The sequence below is a fragment of the Sorex araneus genome, chromosome 2 (assembly GCF_027595985.1).
Source record: "Sorex araneus isolate mSorAra2 chromosome 2, mSorAra2.pri, whole genome shotgun sequence".
In the NCBI taxonomy this organism is placed as follows: domain Eukaryota; kingdom Metazoa; phylum Chordata; class Mammalia; order Eulipotyphla; family Soricidae; genus Sorex; species Sorex araneus.
Window position 1 is genome coordinate 246745391 of NC_073303.1, and position 19293 is coordinate 246764683.

At 43.0% G+C, this 19293-nt stretch overlaps 1 protein-coding gene across 1 annotated transcript; it reads left to right on the plus strand.

The window, feature by feature from the left end:
* The first annotated feature begins 3984 nt into the window (after positions 1 to 3984).
* Positions 3985 to 4914, plus strand: LOC101551943 (olfactory receptor 7A10-like). The gene has a single exon (XM_004615040.2). It carries the CDS (start codon positions 3985 to 3987, stop codon positions 4912 to 4914), a length of 930 nt encoding a protein of 309 aa, XP_004615097.2.
* The last annotated feature ends 14379 nt before the right edge of the window (positions 4915 to 19293 follow it).

Consider the following 19293-nt stretch of genomic DNA (forward strand, 5'->3'; position numbering starts at 1 on the left):
CCCTGGCACCCTGTAGGGTCTTCTGAGCAATCTTAGGAGTTATCCCTGAGCACTGCCAGGTGTGGCCCAAAACAAAACTTTAGAAAATTAAACGAAATGTAAGAATCAAGAATGAATGATTCACTTGAAAGGGACTAAATGGCATGTTGAGATCTTGCCATTGAATATGATTCAGCAATGCCTGAACAAGACAACTTCCCGTTATCCATGGAAGCTTTCCCCAAATTCCTGCTTCAAAGTTTAAAGCTATAGCATACCAAGCTCTCACACCAAGCAGGAAACCAAGAGCTGGCGAGTGGGTTGAGAATCAGCAGGATAGTTGATTGTCCAGCTCATTCTTCCTCCCTTTTTTGGAAAATTGGGCAACTAGGAGGAAGTGTTAGCACTGTCAACCCTTTGTTCATCGATTTGCTGGAGTGGGCGCCAGTAATGTCTCCATTGTGAGACTGTTGTTTCTGTTTTTGGCATATCAAATACACCACGGGGAGCTTGCCAGGCTCTGCCATGCGGACGGGATACTCTCGGTAGCTTGCCAGGCTCTCCGAGAGGGATGGAGGAATCAAACCTGGGTCAGCCACTCGAAAGGCAAATGCCCTACCCGCTGTGCTATCGCTCCAGTCCAGAGGAGAGTATGAAGATGAATCTCTGCACGACATGACGAATCCACAAATCTCCAAAGTAGTTGAGTCATGTTTCGGTGGCTTGATGTTAGCACATGTTCAAGGGGATGACGTTTTCCATGGGAAACTGGATGGTGGTGGTATTTAAAACTCTATGGTGATATGAAAAGACTTAAAAGAATGATATTTTGTGGGGCTGGGGTGATAGCACAGCGGGTAGGGCGTTTGTCTTGCATGCGGCCGACCCAGGTTCGATTCCCAGCATCCCATATGGTCCCCTGAGCATCCCATCGGTAGTTCCTGAGTACAGAGCCAGGAGTGAACCGTGTACATTGCTGGGTGTGACCCAAAAAGCAAAAAAAAATGATATTTTGCTATAAATCCACTTTCTAGTTTTCCATGTTGCACTTTCCTTTCACACTTCCATGTATTACCGCCCATTTCCCCTCACACTTATTTATTTATATTATATACTGCTATTTTTTATTTGATAAGAGGATTGAATGCATTGATCTGTCCTATTTTTGATCATTTACAAAATAAAGTGAAGTCAAAAGCCAACCCATATTTGATCTCCATCATCCCGTTCCCTGAAATCTGCCAAGAGTGATTCCTGAATGCAAGACAGGGAGTGATTCCTGAGTAATCTCCCTCTCTCTCTCTTCCTCTCTCCGCTCCTCTCCCTATCCCCTCCTCCCCCTCTCCCTCTCCCTCTTTCTCTCGGTGTAGTCTCCAAACTACACCAATGTATAAAAGTTGAATAATAAAGCATAATTATTTTAGATTTAATGGTGTCACATGCCCATGTTCCACAAATAAACATTCAATTTCTCACATGATTATATTATTGTGGACTTTCACAGATGTATGCCCAAATTAAGAATTTTTCTAATAACCTGGAAAACACGGGGTGCATCAGACCCTGAGAATCAGTTTATGTATCAGGCATTCACCGACCCTGAGAATCAGTTCATGTATCAGGCATTCACAGATATTTCTCAGCACCCCTTCCTGTTCATTGGCCTGTGCCCTGCCTCTGTTCTGGGGTGTGTTTCCGTGTGCATTGCACATTTAATGTTCACAGATTTGTTTACAGAAAGAGGGGGAGAGCAAGTAACAAGGACCTAGAACGAGTCCTGGAGGCCGTTCATGCAACCCCAGAGGCTCATGCTGTTCAATAATATTTGCTTAAGGTTTGACTAGGAAAAAGCTACCATCCTTCCTCACGCATCAAACAATAACATCATTAAGACTATCTCTGAGGCAGTGATCTCAGGACTGGAGCAATAGCACAGAGGGTAGGGCATTTGCCTTGCATGTGGCCGATACGGGTTCGATTCCTCCTTCCTTCTCGGAGAGCCCAGCAAGCTACCGAGAGTACGAGAGTATCCTGCCCATACGGCTGAGCCTGGAAATTTACTGTATTTGAGTTGGTGGTGCATTTGATATGTCAAAAACCAGTAACAACAAGTCTCACAATGGAGGCACCACTGGTGCCCGCTCGAGCAAACCGATGAACAACAACGGGATGACAATGCTACAGTGCTAAGACTATCTCAAGACTGAATCTTCTCTCCCTTTGACTCAGTGACCCATTCTGAGTCCAGTTAATTTCTCCAGTGAGATCTATCCAATCTCTTAGACCCATCCTAGGAGAAGATGGATTTTGGGGACATCAGATCCACCGTCATGGCAAGTCATTAGCAAAGGAATAATCATGTTTTCCCCATCACACCAATGCTTGTCTCCTGAGAAAGATTTTCCAAGGTGAGGATGGATTTGTTTTGGTAGCAATTTCCAGCTTCATCTCTTAGGATCACCAGGAGAAAACTTTTCCTTAGTCCAGAGGAATGACCCACAGGGAAATCCTATACTTAGTGGCAACAGGAAGTAGATGGCAGCGTGCCTAATGAGTAGACACAGGAACTGTAAATATCTTCTCCACTCAGGCCTCTTTTGTTTAACCTGTGCTGGGCAGGACACGATTCTTGCTCGAGAGTCGTGAGCCTTACTTGGTGACTGATGCTTCCCTTCTCCATCTGTCCTTTGTGCTCGAGTTTATACAAGCAACTATCCTGGGAGGGATTTGTGTTTGCACCCAGAGGCCTCCCTCTCAGAACCCCCACCTAGGTGAGTAGACACTGGCGTGTAGACCCCAGAGGGGATGGTTAGAGAGAATGAAAGGCAAGAACATTGCTCTGAGGTTATCACCGAGCCCTCCTAGCCTAGCCCAGTAACCGGCTCTCACTCTTAATAGTGCTTGTCTGGAATGCACTTTGTATACTTGTGGATTATCAACCGGCTTTGCTTTAGTGGTTAGTAAGCTGCAGTGTTTCGTTAATGATGAGATTTTATCAAATTATAATATAATTCCTACCATCTGAGCACTTTTCCTCCTGGGTGATATGTGTATCTGTAGATCTTGGGAAATGTGTGATAGTTTATATGTTGTAAGCAGCCTATCCGGCCAGCAATTTTTTTTTCTTTTAAAGGAATTATACATTTATTTTTTATTTTGCTTTTTGGTCACACCCGGTGATGCACAGGGGTTACTTCTGACTCTGCACTCAGGAATTACTCCTGGTGGTGCTCGGGGGATCATATGGGATGCTGGGAGTTGAACCCAGTCGGCCTCGTGCAAGGCAAACACCCTACCCGCTGTGCTATCGCTCCAGCCCCTCAGCCAGCAAATTCTTAATGTGTTCCTCTAGTTTTAACTGAAAAACTGAATTTCTACCTGTTTTTTGGCCTTTCCATATTTCTAGTAAAAGCTCTTCGTATATGTACTTCTCTCTACCTGTGTGCACTTTTATTAAAGGCTTGACCATGGTTGGAGATAATTAGATACATTTTTTGGCTTATATTTTTCTTTATAACTAATTGAACTACTTACTTTTTGTCTGTTTTTGGTCACCATTAATGCATGACCTAGATAGCTCTTAGCAAAAGATAATATTTTTGATAGAAAGAGTTCGTGAGGGGCTGGGCGATAGTATAGTGGATAAGGTGCTTCCTTGCACACAGCTGTCCTGGGTGGGGTCCCCTGCATCCCATATTGTCCTCCACACCCTGCCAAGGGTGAACCCTGAGTGTAGAGACAGAAGTAAGCCCAGGAGCACAGCCGGGTATGGACCCCCAAACAAACCAACAAACAACAAAAAAGTGGTGAATTGCCTTTTTGGAAAGGCTGATCATGGAAAAAATTCAGCAAGACAGGCAGTATACCTATATAAAGGTATAAAGGACAGTCATGCAAAATATTGAACTGACCTTTGACAATACATGTGAGATGTATGTGTTGAGCTCTGTGTGATGTTTATTTTAACAGGACTGTGGCTTTTTCACTTGTAGTGCTTTCCACCCCATGGAAGCAGAGAATCTCACAGGAACTATGGAATTTATTCTTCTAGGATTTTCAGATGATCCAGAACTCCAGCCGCTCATATTTGGATTTTTCCTTCTTATGTACCTGATCACTGTGCTTGGCAATCTGCTCCTCATCCTGGCTGTAAGCTCAGACCCTCACCTGCACACGCCCATGTACTTCTTCCTGTCCAACCTGTCCTTTGTGGACATTTGCTTCACCTCCACCACCATCCCCAAGATGCTGGTGAACATCCAGACACACAGCAAAGCCATAACCTATGATGGATGTATCACCCAGATGTACTTTTTCATATTGTTTGCAACATTGGACACCTTACTTCTGACAGTGATGGCCTATGACCGCTATGTGGCCATCTGCCACCCCCTGCACTACACAGTCATCATGAACTCTCGGCTCTGTGGATCGCTGGCTCTGTTAAGCTGGGTCATCAGTGCGCTGCGTTCCTTGCTGAACTCTTTATTGACATTGCAACTGTCCTTCTGTGCAGAACAGGAAATCCCCCACTTTTTCTGTGACCTCAAAGAAGTGGTCCAGGTTGCTCATTCTGACACCCTCCTGAACGTCACAGTGATGTATCTGGAAGCTTTGCTTCTGGGAGGTGCTCCCTTTGCTTGCATCCTTTACTCTTACTCTAAAATCATTGCCTCCGTACGCCGCATCTCTTCGACTCAGGGGAAGTATAAGGCATTTTCTACCTGTGTTTCTCACCTATCCGTGGTCTTGCTGTTTTACAGTACAGCCCTTGGAATATACCTGAGCTCTGCTGTTCCTCATAGTTCACAATCTAACACCATCGCCTCAGTGATGTTCACTGTGGTCACCCCCATGCTGAACCCCTTTATCTACAGTCTGAGGAACAAGAACTTACAGATGGCTCTGAAAAAAGTCTTTGGGTCAAAAATTTAAAAATGGTCAGTTTTTTTTGTGATGAAAAGTCCCAGATTTCCAGTATCCAGTAGCGGTAATGATAACTACAACTAGCATTATAAGATTTTTATAATAGCATTTGTAATATTTATCCAATTTTATCATTTTAATGATCTTATCTCAATATCCATATAAATTAATTTGATTCTTTCCATTAAGCTTTCTTTTTAATTCCTAAGGAGATTTTGTTTTACATTTTAAGATCTGTCTTGTTTTATTTTTCCCAAATATTTCTATTAAAGTTTGTCATTTACAATTATAGTTTATTTATTTAAAATAATGCATTCAAATTACAGAGACAACTGTAAGTATGTTTTATTGAGTTTCCTTAGAATAATAATAATAATAATATTTCCTTAGAATAATGTGGCCTCAGGAGACCCCAAATTTTGGAGATCACAAATTTTGGAGACCCCAATTTTTAGCCAAAACAGAAGACGTTGATCCAAAGTAATGCATAGATAAAAATAACCACTTTTTTCCAAAAGTGGAAATAACCACTTTTGGAAAAGTTATAATTTGCAAACAGTTCATATAACAAAAGCAAAAATCCAACATAAGTTTTTCACTTTATTTGGTAACCCCTTTATCTACAGCATCAGGAGCCAAGACATTCTGAGGTCTCTAAAGATTCTCGTTAGGAGAAAAATAGTTGTCACTGTTGTCATTGCTCATCGATTTGCTCGAGCTGGTGCTAGTAGTGTCTCCATTTGTCCCTTTCGTGTGCTGGTGTAGTCCAATGGCGTATTGTGGGCTCTTTCAGGCCAGGGGAATAAAGACCGTCATTGTTACTGTTTTTGGCATATCGAGTATACCACGGGTAGCTTGTCAGGCTCTGCCATGTGGGCGGGATACTCTGGCAAGCTTGCTGGGCTCTCCTAGAGGGATGGAGGTTTTTGGGGCTGCCTCTAATTGCCTTTACAGGTGTTCGCAGTCTATCAAATGTAAGCTTTTGGTCAACTGGCATGTTGTAAAGATCTGCACACTGACAAACTCGCACCTGCCTGTGTCTCTGGGCATCACCTGGGACATATGCGGCCTTTGGAGACCCCAAATTTTAGCCAAAACAAAAGACATTGATCCAATGTAGGGAGCCATTTTACTTTACTGATCTTATCCTGTCACTATTTGTTTAATCACTAGCTAACCCCATGCCACACCTAGCAAAGGTTGCCACTCCTAATCCTACTGATTTTATCCTATCAGCATTTGTTTATTACTAGCTAAATCCCATGCCACACCCTGCATTTCTGTTGGGGGTCCTGGCACCACCTCCTCCCAACAGGGAGGTATAAAATACTGTAACTGCCATAGAATAAATGCCTTTTCTCCCTCCTCCGGGCTCTGCGTCTGTTCTTTCGGCTGCGCCCTACGAAGGGTTCTCCCTGCTGAACAGAACGAGACCTCCACATCGACTTCCACAATCCAAAGTAATGCATAGGTCAAAATTGGAAATAACCAAAACATGCAAAAGCCTTAAATCAACCACAGAGTGAAGTAGAGCCAAACTCTCAGTAAGTGCAGCTCAGCCAGTTTGAAAGCGCGTGCTGTAGTAACAGTGAGTGGAAGACTTGGAATTGGCTTGCTTTGAGGGCCCATGTTGTGTGGGAAATGCTTGGGCCATTGAACTCACACTTCATGGAACTGAGATTTCCTCTCTCTGCTCACCCTAGCCGGCTGTTTGGAGTGGAATTGCTGACTGCACAGAGCTGAACTGGCCCTAAATTCAGTGTTCAAATGATGCAGCTTCATTTTGGTTGAAGCAAGACCTGAACCTAATAGCTGTATTGGCTCCAAGAGTGTGTTCCTTGTGGGTGGAGGAAGGAGTACTGACTGTCAGTGTAGGCCTGCTTTCTCCTGAGCCTGCTTTTGCTTGCTTGACTGGCTTGCTCGCTCTTTCTTTTTCCTTCATTCTTTCTTTTGTTGTTGTTGTTGTTTTTTGGATCACACCCAGAGATGCTTAGGGGTTACTGCTGGCTCTACACTCAGGAATTACTCCTGGCAGTGCTTGGAGAACCATATGGGATGCCAGGAATAGAACCCAGGTAGGCCACATGCAAGGCAAATGCCCTACCCATTGTCCTAGCTCTTGCTGTCCCCTTTTCTTTTCTTTCTCTTTTTTTCTTTCTTTCTTTCTTTCTTTCTTTCTTTCTTTCTTTCTTTCTTTCTTTCTTTCTTTCTTTCTTTCTTTCTTTCTTTCTTTCTTTCTTTCTTTCTTTCTTTCTTTCTTTCTTTCTTTCTTTCTTTCCTTCCTTCCTTCCTTCCTTCCTTCCTTCCTTCCTTCCTTCCTTCCTTCCTTCCTTCCTTCCTTCCTTCCTTCCTTCCTTCTTTCTTTCTTTCTTTCTTTCTTTCTTTCTTTCTTTCTTTCTTTCTTTCTTTCTTTCTTTCTTTCTTTCTTTCTTTCTTTTTCTTTCCTTTTTTCTTTCTTTCCTTCTTTCCTTTCTTTTTCTTTCTCTCTTTCTGTCTGTCTTCATTTTTTTTTGTTTTTGTTTTTGAGTTTTGGGCCACACCTGGTCATGCTCCGGGATTATTCCTTCCTCTGCATTCAGAAATTACTCCTGGTAGCCCAAGGGACTATATGAGATTACAGGAATCAAATATACTGAGATGCCACATGCCAAGCAAGTTCCCTACCTGCTGTTTCATCATTCCAACCCCACAAAGTCATCTTGTCAACAAATTCAGGTAGGGTTGAAAGGTATTTGAAGATAATTCAAGGACTGGCACATGCTTTGCATATGGGAGGTCTGAATTCCAGCCTTCACCATGACCCACCACAGCAGAAATATTTATATGTATATATGTACATATATATGTATCATGTATATATCACTTGTATCACTTGTCATCCCAGTGCTCATCAATTTACTCAGAGCAGGTGCCAATAACGTCTCCATTCATCCCTGTTGCGTGCTAGTATAGTCCAGTGGTGTCTGCTTGCTCCAGGAACACGAAGAGCCTCAAACCATTTGTTCAGGGTCTTAACTGAACTTGTAGGTGAATGGCCAGGCATTCTTTTGACATCCTATGGAATCCAGTCAGCAACAGCTCTAGTCCAGTGGTCATCTCCAAATTGCATTATGTGTCAGGCCCATCTGATTTTCGACACTTTGGCAAATGAGACAGCATCCTTGATCCTCAATCGTCAACAGAGGTCTCAACTCTGGATTCCTTCTCTCACTTGAGTGAAGCATGATATTCCAAGCTTAGCTCTATCGGTTCTTCTTTGGGAGACCTGAATAGCATTCTTGTCCTGTTTTCATAGGGCCCAGGTCTCTGAGGCATATGTTAATGCAGAAAGAACAGTGGAGTCAAAAAGATGTGCCCAGAGCCAGAGGTTTTTTGTTCTCTTGACAACCTCTTTGACAAAAGGTTTCACTGAAACTCTTCAGTGCCACTCCCGAGAATGTCACAGGATGACTGGAATGGGAAGGAATGGGAATGAAGATAGACAGTTGGCAACTACACCACCTCTGCTTTGCTGATGATGTCATTTTTATAGTAACACCAAACATTAGCCAAGCAGCACAAATGCTGGCCGACTTCGACCATGAGTGCAGAAACGTCGGACTGCAGCTGAATCTCATGAAGATAATGTTCATGAGAAACGGACTAGTTCCTGATGTTCCATTTGCCCTTAATGGAATGAACATCTTCAAATGCAGAGTTATGTGTACCTAGGTCGAGAACTCAACATGATGAATGACCTGGCACCTGAGCTACGCAGGAGGAATAGAGTGGCGTGGAACTGCTAAGTACCTTTATCATTATTATTTTTAAATTAAGCTTTCTGCATTCCCTGCTAGTGACATGTTTCTTCCTGAACTTTAACAATCCTGAATTTTTCCCACAAGTGTCTAAAATATCTGCTAACTTCTATTTATATAATGGAATCTATACATTTCTTGATTCTGACCAAAGATATCCTGCCAAACAAAAACAAAGTTTTGTGGTTTTTTTGTCAACAATAAAGTAATGATGCAGAATTTTCGTTTGAAAATAACCATACTTTGCCAACAGCCACTATACAAGTTATAAAAGTTAAAATCTGGCCCACATTTGTAATTTATGCCTGACACTCATTTCTATGAGCCTGACTTAATTGTTCTTTCTGATAATGTAGATGATTTTTTCTGAGGTGATTGTTATTAGGATCTACCACTCTGTCTAGAAGATAGAATCTTAGAGATATATCCCTAAACATTCTACTCAAAATGATAGGGAGTGATGAGGAAATATATTAACTTGCAGGATAAATCACAATATATCTCTTCCATTTTTGTATTAAGTCATTGAACCATATGAAAACTTTATAAATAAATCTATTTTAACAATTTGTTTTAATTTATATTGAGTGATGATAAAATATTTAATAATAGTCACCAATGACATGAGAAATTATGCACTCTGACACTTAAAATTTAATCTGATCTCATCAATATGAGATCAATTTCTTTGTGCATTGTAAAGAAGATACAATGTTTAACTTGATGTAATACTCAAAGCTATGTATAAACTCAGCTAATTCTACCCAAACTTAAGACTATAATAATTGGAAAATAAAAAAAAGCTATAGTGATTATGCAGGATCTCAGAAGACCCAAATGAAGCAAGGTCATCCTGAAGGAGAATGAGCTAGAGCCACCACACTTCAAGTTTCTGTATTTTTTTAAAACCACAGTCATTAAAACAACATGCAATTGGCATAAACAATTAATAGGCCAATGGAACAGACTAGAAATCTTGAAATAGATCCATGCCGCTATGAGCAATTCATTTTATGAGCTACATGCTTTTCGTGTAGACTTCAAAATAAAAAGTCTACATGGCAGTCATCATATTGGCATAGCATTTTAAAAATTTTTTATTTCTTTTTAATTTTATAAAGTAGTTCACAATATTTGATTAAATTTAATACTGGAACACCAATCTCACCACCATTGCACTTTCCCACCAACATATTTTGAATGTTTCCATCATGAACCCCAACGCCTGCCCCAAAGCAGAACTGAAATATTATATTTTGTATTGTTTTCTATGAATGAGCTGCTGAAAATGATCCAAAAAAGTTTCCTTAGAAGAAAGAATATGAAGATTGTTCTATTTCACCCAGGGGCCATTAAGCTCTTCTATAAGAGATCACTAAAATGTTGTTAAAGGTTGAGCCTTGTGTGTATATATATATACACACACACAAGGCTCTCTCTCTCTCTCTCTCTCTCTCTCTCTCTCTCTCTATATATATATATATATATATATATATATATATATATATATATATATACATGGGTAGCTTGCCAGGCTCTGCTGTGTGGCGGGGTACTCTTGGTAGCTTGCTGGACTCTCCTAGATGGATGGAGCAATCGAACTTGGGTCTGCTGCATGCAAGGCAAACGCCCTACCCGATGTGCTATTGCTCCAGTCCATTTAGAACAAAGTCAAATTGCTGTTTGTAATCTTTCACACATTTTGATTCTTCTGCAATGGTTTCCACTGGTATGCCACGGTGTATAGCTGAAAGCAAAATGTTGTTGGCTTTCAAAATATAATTTTACTTTCCCCAACTCCCCAGCAAGTATGTACTTTAACTCCCATTTCATAGCTGGTAACACATTGTGTGTGTGTGTGGGGGGGGGGGCATAGCCAGCTGTGCTCAAGGCTCACTCCTGCTGGTGCCTGGGAGCTGTCTTCTGTGTGGGAATCAAACCCTGCTCACCTCTGTGCAAGGTGAACACTTTACCTACTGTGCTATTTTGCTCTGGCCTGAAAACACTTTTGAATTGATTATTTTATTGCAATTAAAAAATTATTTTTATTATAGTTCAGGCAGCATGATTTTTTTTTCTTTTTGGGTCACACCCGGCGATGCACAGGGATTACTCCTGACTCTGCACTCAGGAATTACCCCTGGTGGTGCTCAGGGGACCATATGGGATGCTGGGATTCGAACCCGGATTGGCCGCGTGCAAGGCAAACACCCTACCTGCTGTGCTATCGCTCCAGTCCCCCGGCAGCATCATTTTAATTCTGCTCAGTGTATGGTTTTAATGTACACAGTTATGACACCTTATTACCACCAAATGCACAAGAACTTCCACCACTGTTCTGATATGGGCAGGAACAATTTGACATCAAAGCTCGTGAAGTCTGGAGTGAAAATAAAACTGTCCAAAAAATGAGGCAGGGAGAATGGGTCATTCAATTTCAAAAGAATTAACTAGAGTTTCTCTCATGCATAGCTTACAATCATTATCTTTGAAGGATCAGAGACTTGCACATAATTACTAACATCATAAAACGCCAAAGACAGCATCTAGGAAAAAGAGTCTACCTGGCATTCACTGTCACTGTCAGTGTCATCCCGTTGCTCATGAATTTGCTCGAGCAGGCACCAGTAACATCTCCATGTAAGACTTGTTACTGTTTTTGGCATATCAAATATGCCACAGGTAGCTTGCCAGGCTCTGCCGTGTGGGGGGGATACTCTTAGTAGCTTGCCGGGCCCTCTGAGAGAGGCAGAGGAATTGAACCCAGGTCTACCTGGCATTAGTGATAGAAATATTTTCTGCAATTATATGAAATCAAACAACAAAAGTGACAATAAAAAGTGAGACAGAATGGAACAAAACATATTCATTCTACAATGCAACCAAAATAATTTTTAAAATGGGGCAACCTGGAGTTTGGAATCACTGTTTCCATTATCTAAAATCTTATTTTAAAATTTATTTTGAATAATTATTTAAGGGAGGTCACACTTGGTGACGTTCAGGGGTTACTCCTGGCTCTGTGCTCAGGAATTCCTCCTGGTGGTGCTTGTGGGACCATATGGGATGCCGGGGATCTAACCCAGGGCAGCTGCGTGCAAGGCAAACACCCTACCCGCTGTACCATGGCTCGGGCCCTATCTGGAATTTTATTTTATTTTATTGTTTGCTTTTTGGGTCACTCCTGGCGGTGCTCCGGGGACTAGCTGGGATGCTAGGAATCGAACCCAGGTTGCCATGTGCAAGGCAAACACCCTACTGTGGTGCTATCATTCTAGCCCACTTATCTTGAATTTTAGAACAAACTCAAATTTAGGTTTGTGATAAGGTGTCGGAAGTTAGAGACTGACAGAAAAGGGAGCTCATGGGGGGAGAAATGAACAAGATTCACCTGATCATCCTAAATGCTCTTTTGGGAATGAATAGGAGAAAAGTTGCATTTGTCCGGGGCCTTGGCCCACAGGGAAATCATGTGTTAGTGGGCACAGTAACTAGATGGCAGCGTGCCTAATGAGCAGACACCGGGCGGTAAATATCTCCTCTGGCTGAGTCCTTTATTGTTTCAACCTGGGCTGCTCAAGACAAGGTTTTGCCTTTGGAGTCCTGAGTCCGGTAGGGTGACCAAGAACTTCTTGCCGATTTCTCTGGACTTCCTGCCAGGGAGGGATTTGTGTTTCCTTGAAGGGGCCTTTGTCTCCAAAATCCCACCCAGGTGAGTCCGTGTGACATGTAGACTGTGCAAGAGAAGGTCAGAGAGAATAAAAACAAGAACATTTCCGGCTAGTTCACCAGCCAACTCACCCAACACAGCCTGCTTACTAGAGAGCAGTTCTAATTGGGTAATTATTTAATAAGTTGTTCATGATGAAAAATACGAAGTGGACCCTGCATAAGACATGTGGGGCCCTAAGTAAATGATAGTTGGAGGGATTGCTCAGGATGGGAGATGCGTGCTGAAAGTAGACTATGCACGATGGCCACTTAGTACCTGTATTGCAAACCATAACACCCAGGAGAGAGAGAGTAGGAGGGAATGTGCTTGCCACAGAGGCGCGAGGGGGTGGTAATGGGGGTGGGTGGCAGAAGGGATACTGGGAACATTGGTGATGGCTAATGGGCACAGATGGAGGGATGGGTACCTGAACATTGTATGACCGAAATATAATCTTGCAAGTTTGTAAGTCTGTATCTGTATCTCATAGTGATTCGCTAAAATAAAAAGATAAAATAAATTAAAAAAAGACATGTGGGGCCCATGTTGACAATTAACTGTGTTACATAGAAAAAAATATATATAGGAGAGATTGGAGATAACATTGGAGTTAAGTCAGTCTAGGTGCTGTTACTATCCACGGTAACCTCCCCCACCCCAACCGCGTTCTCCGGAACACAGTGAATTGTCTGTTTTTCTCCTTGTGCTTTTAGGCAAACTGATTTCCCTTAGTTGAAAAAAAATGCAGATCAAGGAATGCTTGTCTCAGCTGTCCCTGAGACACATAACATGATATATTCTTCTGAGGGAATTAATATGAAAGAAAAGCAAATACTATATGAAAAAAACCGATGCTCATGAATGTTGCAATTTATTTTATTTTTATTCCCTGTGTCGCTGAATCTACTGAGTATCTTTAGACTGGCACTTTTCTCTTGGAGTCTGAACTGGTGTATGATGAAGTCACAGTATTTTAAATCCCATAGTGATGCTTCTTGATTAATGTTTTAGTGATTTCTCCCCTACTTGTGTGCATTGCATCTGGGAGTGTCTGTACATGAGGTATTAGCAGAATGTGTCAAAGCTTACATTGTTTGTTCTTTTATATAATATTCTTTCCAAATGTTTTTCATCAAAAGAATTGAGCTATCCTATCACTTTAATATTCATCAGCATGCACGTCATGCTTTCAGCAAATTCAGAATGAAGGTTCTTCTGCATATACTCTGCTGAAATAATCACCTAGTATGGTATCTACAACATATTTTCACATCCCTGTTATTCATTATTCTTCTTTAATTAAGTCTATTTATAACAGTTACAATGCCTGGCCGTAATTTGGAATAAAACCTGCTTTACACTACAAGACACTTTTATCTTTGAGTATATTTGAGTCCATGTGTATACGTGACTGTATACATCAGGTGAAATGACAGCTTAGGTTGTAACTCTCCACCTCATTAATATCCTTCTCTACATTCTTTTGATTTTCTCAGTCACTGAAATATAATAAAAAAAAAATCCCCCCTATGGGCATCACTGAATTGGTGCAGTTCCAGATTTTAGTTTAGGTTCTTTCTTGTCTGTATTGTTTCATAGAGCTGTTTCCTAACCACAGATCTGAACCTAATTCAGTTCTGGCTCTCACTGCTCTTTCTGTAGCTCTTATAAATTTTTTTTTGTGGTTTTTGTTTTGCATTGGGGCCACACCTTGAGGTACCCAAGGATTACTCCCAGCTCTGTCTTGGGAGTGACTCCTGGGGAGGCTCAAGGGATGAGGCATGCCAGAGACTCAGCTGGCCCTCCTGCATGAAAAGCATGTGCTCTAGGCCTGGAGTACTGTCTCTGGCCTGTTTAGGTCTTCGGTCAATTTTTTTTTTTTTTTAAATCCTAAGCGTGCTTGCCCCACCATATTTTTAACTCCAGCAGGAACAAATTCTCACAACAGGAACCTCGAGCTCATAATTGTGCCCCTAAAGTTTCAGGACAAGGGTGTAATTTTCAGCGGTGCCCTTCTTTCTTTGTCACTCAGGAACCGAATGGGGGTGTGTTTCCCTCGTTAATCCGTTCTTGGTGAGTCCTTATGGAAATGACCCCGTAACATTTCATTGAGTGGCTCACCATGTTTAACTCACTTCTGCTTTTATGTTTCATGCCATAACTACCCAGCTGCAGGTTTTAGATATTTTTCCAAGCATTGATGTAAAACACATTCTCCTACTTCATTGGCCTTTACAACCCAATATAATGTAAACAGGTTATGCTTGTCCATATCTGTTAGAAATTTGTTCTTATGTTCCAGGATCATATAAATACCTGGTAGGAAAAGACCATAACAACCCATTTTACTGGTCTATAGAAGACTGTTGAGTTAGCTAGAATCCCACACAACATTTTAATGTTTTATTTAAATTTTTTATTTATTGTTTTGTTTTCGGGGCCACACCTCCTGGTGCTCAGGGTTTAATCCTGTTTCTGGGCTCTGGGATCATCCCTGGGTGGCTAGGGGTACCAAATGAGGCACACGGGAGGGACTGACTTGAATTGGCTGCATGCAGGACATACTCCTTAGCTGCTTCGCTTTTACTCCAGCCTGATGTTCCTCTACTTTCGTGAATCAATAGTGTAGCTGTTGTGCTTGAGTTTTCTCTCTCTCTAATCAATGCGATTAATGTGTAAGGAGCGCAGGAGGGAGAAGCAGGGAGCATGTCTCATCCACTCAGTGTATGACTTTGCGTGTACGTACATGTGTGTGTGTGTGTGTGTGTGTGTGTGTGTGTGTGTGCAGATACCCCCCAATAAAAGATAAAGGAGCAAAGGCAGAGCCATGACAGGCTCACAAAGAAGCCAGAAGAAGCTAGGCCTAGGTTCAGTTCCAGAATTCCTGGAATCGAACCCAGATGCCTGGAGTTGAGTCATGATTTCCCCCAAGTGAGATAGCCATGGTAAGGTCAACTAAGGGTTAGCACTCAGATACAGGTAGGGAAGCCCTCCCCTATAGGCCCCTTACATAATGCTTATGCTACCCTTATGTAACTCCAACTTCTAGCCAATCAGCTAAGTACGAGTAGTGGAAAGCCCCTCAGACTACGGCCGGAAAGGTCTGTCCAGGGAAAGTCCTTGTTCTGTAATGCTTCAGACATTACATGTAATGCTTGAGACACGAGGCCACTTGTTCTGAGAAGGCTGCCACCGTGTCAGTGAGCCGGATGAGGGCCCTAGCTCGAGCTGGCCAAGCTGGCTAATAAAGACCCTTTGCTTATTGCATCACAACTTGTCTTCATGTGATTTCTCTGGGGAGATCTCGGCCTGGTTTAACACCGCCGCTTTAGATAGATTTCCATTACTGTGGACTTCAACTTCTATTTCCAAGTGTATACCGCATGTTACAGAGACTAGAAAACCAACATGTTCCCACAGTGGGCCAATAGATTTGCTCAGGAGCAGCCACTGTAGCAAAACAAATGATGTGCAAGAGGCTCATGAGGTGCAGGAAGGCTGCAGGCGTCCAAACAGTTCATCAGCAGTTGGAAGCTTCCCTTTCCCTCGGCACCTCAGACACCCTCATTATGCTCCCAGGTGATTCCTCACAGTTTCTGAGTCCAGGTCCTTTCTCCCATTTTTACACTAGATTCTGTCTGTCTGTCCAAGCACCTGCTGCTGGAGACATCATCCTGGTCCCACTCTGGATCATTTGTGGTTTCTGATCAACATCATCATGTTTGCTAGTCTGGCGTAGATGCCAAGGAAGAATACCTACACCTGTATAACTGTTTACATGTCCCTTAAAGCTGTTTGCTTTTATCATAGAAGCTCTAGCTCCAGAGAACCTCATTCCCTTCATGGTAGGTGAATGCGTTTGCCTCTGGTATTTCTCCACAGTTAACTGAAGATAGTTTTTGGCTTGGTGTATGACATAGCCAAAGATATTGTAAGATCTTGAACATGGTGTATAGGCTGATTATAATGAGTTCATATTTGCAGTTGCATCCTGTAGGATAACATAGCCTCTGATAGTTTAGGTTTATTGGGTTACTCCCATCACAGTGCTCCCATTCCTCTGTGTTCATTTGTAGCTTCTTTCTTAGTGTTCTGTTGACTTGTAAATACTGTTTTTCTCTTCTCCTTGAGTCTTTTGCATAGTTTATTCAGAGCAGTGTCCTTTTTTGTATGGACACAGGAATACTTAGCAAATGCTATGCCTTTGTATCCTGGGAGTCATTTGACTCTACATGATATTCTCCTCCTGGGCATCTGCTCTCTCAACCTAAGCCTCAGCTGCCCTTACTTCCTAGCACCCCCAAAAGCAGGGTCCCGATGAGGGACGAGACGGACCCAGGGCAAGCGGTGAGTTGTGTTCTACCCTGGCATCAAGATAGGCCTGGCCAAAGTGCCTAATGCTTAATTATAAGTTAAGAGCTTGGTCATGGACAAATGCTGTCATGATCCAGTGATAACTAGATTCGGACTCTGCTAGGGTGAGAAATGATTAATCTGGCCTGAGTGCTGTAGTTGAGTCTGTGGCAAGATGTTGCCAGGAGAGCTGCCTTGCAAGCCTCAATGTATCTCTTGCTATGTCCATCCAAAATTAACTAGTATTAAGATGTTAATAAGTGTTTGGACAAAGGGAAAGAGAAAAACACCTTTAGAGTCAGGAAGGGCTTTGGACTGCCCAGCCCTCAGGAAGGGCTTTCTTATGATGATTTTGCTACCTGGCTGTGTGTAGCCTAGAGGGCAAGGGAGAGAGAAAAAAAGGGAGGAGAGAGACAAGAGATGAAGTGGTAGATCCAGAGAGAGGACAAAGCCGGGAGTGCGGGAGATGGGATAAGATGGAAGATTGAATAAACGGTAACTAATCAGCAACCAGCTTGGTCCTCATTCTTCCTTCGCCTGTCCTTGGCCAACGGCCGTCCGGATCCAGTCCATACACAGTGGTTCCAGAGCACCAAACGTGGGCAGTGAGACAGAGCTGCCTGGAGAGCCCAAGAGTGCACATGCCCTTCGGCGAGCCTTAGTTTTTAACAGCATCCATTTTCAGGTTAAAATGGCAAAACTAATGACTACTTTGGCAAAACTGAGAAGCAGGACAGTGACTCATAAATAGATATCTAGGCAGAGAGATAGCACAGGGGTTACCACATATGCCTTGCAATTAGTCAACCTCAGCTCAATCTCTGTACCTCACAGAGTCTCCTAAGGCTGATCAGGAGTGATCCCTCATCAGTGAGTCAGGAGGGAGCCCTGAAATTGTGGGGCCAGGCCCCCAAACAGAAACAGAAGAGAGGGAGAAGCCCCCCTCCCCGCCCCCTGCCCGCCGCGGCTCGGGGCTTCTCCTGAAGCCCCTGCCTGGCACCTTTCCGCCGCCGCCGTCCGATCCTGACCAATCTCCATCCTGCAGGTAAACAGGCAATCCCTTGGAGAGCCTGCCTCAGCGCGGAGAAGCCCCCCTCCCCGCCCCCTGCCCGCCGCGGCTCGGGGCTTCTCCTGAAGCCCCTGCCTGGCACCTTTCCGCCGCCGCCGTCCGATCCTGACCAATCCCCACTCTGCTGCTTAGGGGCGTGTCCTCATCTCAGGGGGCGTGGCCTAAAAAGTGGGCGTGGCCTCTTTCCAGAGCGGCCAACGCTAACGCGGCCGCAGTTATTTTTTTTTTTTACCATTCCATGCCTTCTCCTTTGGCCACAATTGATAGAATTCATTCTATCTGTGTCTTAGTGGGCGTGGTCTAAAGTGGGCGTGGCCTCCTCTCAGAGCGGCCAACGCTAACGCGGCCGCAGTTATTCTTTGCTACCTCAGCTCAATCCGTACTGTGTATTCCTTTGAAAACTCACTTTTGCGATCTCAAACATTTACGCAAAATACCCATTAGCTTAGGCTGACAGTATAAAAGCTATCAGTGAATAAGGGAAGTTTAGCACAATCGGAGCCCCTTCTTCCCACAAAAAGGAAGAGGAATAAATAACTACAAGGTTCCAACTCTGCACTTCCGTGACAATATGAAGAAACAGCGAAAATCCCCTCCACCAAGAGAGGGAGAAGAAAAGATACTAGAAACCTCAAAAGAGTCTCCCAACATCTACGACCTCTCAGATAAACAATTCAGAGAGGAAATATGGAGGAGAGTCGACCTACTCCAAGGAACTATGGAACAGACATCCAATAAATTAAGGGAGGAGATGAATCAAGCGCTGGAACGGTCTACCAAGAAAATACAGGAAGAAATGAGAGCAGAAATGAGAGCAGAAATTTCAAACCTTCGAACCGAAGTCTCACAAATAAAGCAATCGGTAGATGAAATAAAAATATCACTAGATGCCCTCAACAGCAGAATGACTACAGCCGAAGACAGAATCAGCGAGCTTGAGGATGAGCTGCAGAAAGCTTACAGACAGCAACAAATCATGGCCAAAGACCTCAAAATGGCTATAGAGCGAATCAGAGCCCTGGGGGATGACTTCAAGAGGAACAACATAAGAATCATTGGAGTACCAGAACCACAGGGAAGTAACCCCAATGAAAAAAACATAGTCAAAGACATCATCACTAAGAAATTCCCAGAGCTGGAGAAGGCAGGCGTCCAGATACAAGAAGTCCGAAGAGTGCCAGCAAAAAGAGACCCAAATAAAAAGACTCCAAGGCATATCATAGTCAGAATGGCGGATGCTGTAGATAGAGACACAATTCTACAAGTAGCAAGGTCAAAGAGGGAAATCACATACAAAGGAGCACCCCTCAGATTTACGGCCGATCTGTCAGAAGAAACCCTCCGAGCCCGAAGACAATGGTGGGACATAGTGAAAAAACTCAACGAAATGAATGCCTCACCAAGAATACTTTATCCAGCTAAACTCTCACTCAAACTCGAAGGAACCATACATTATT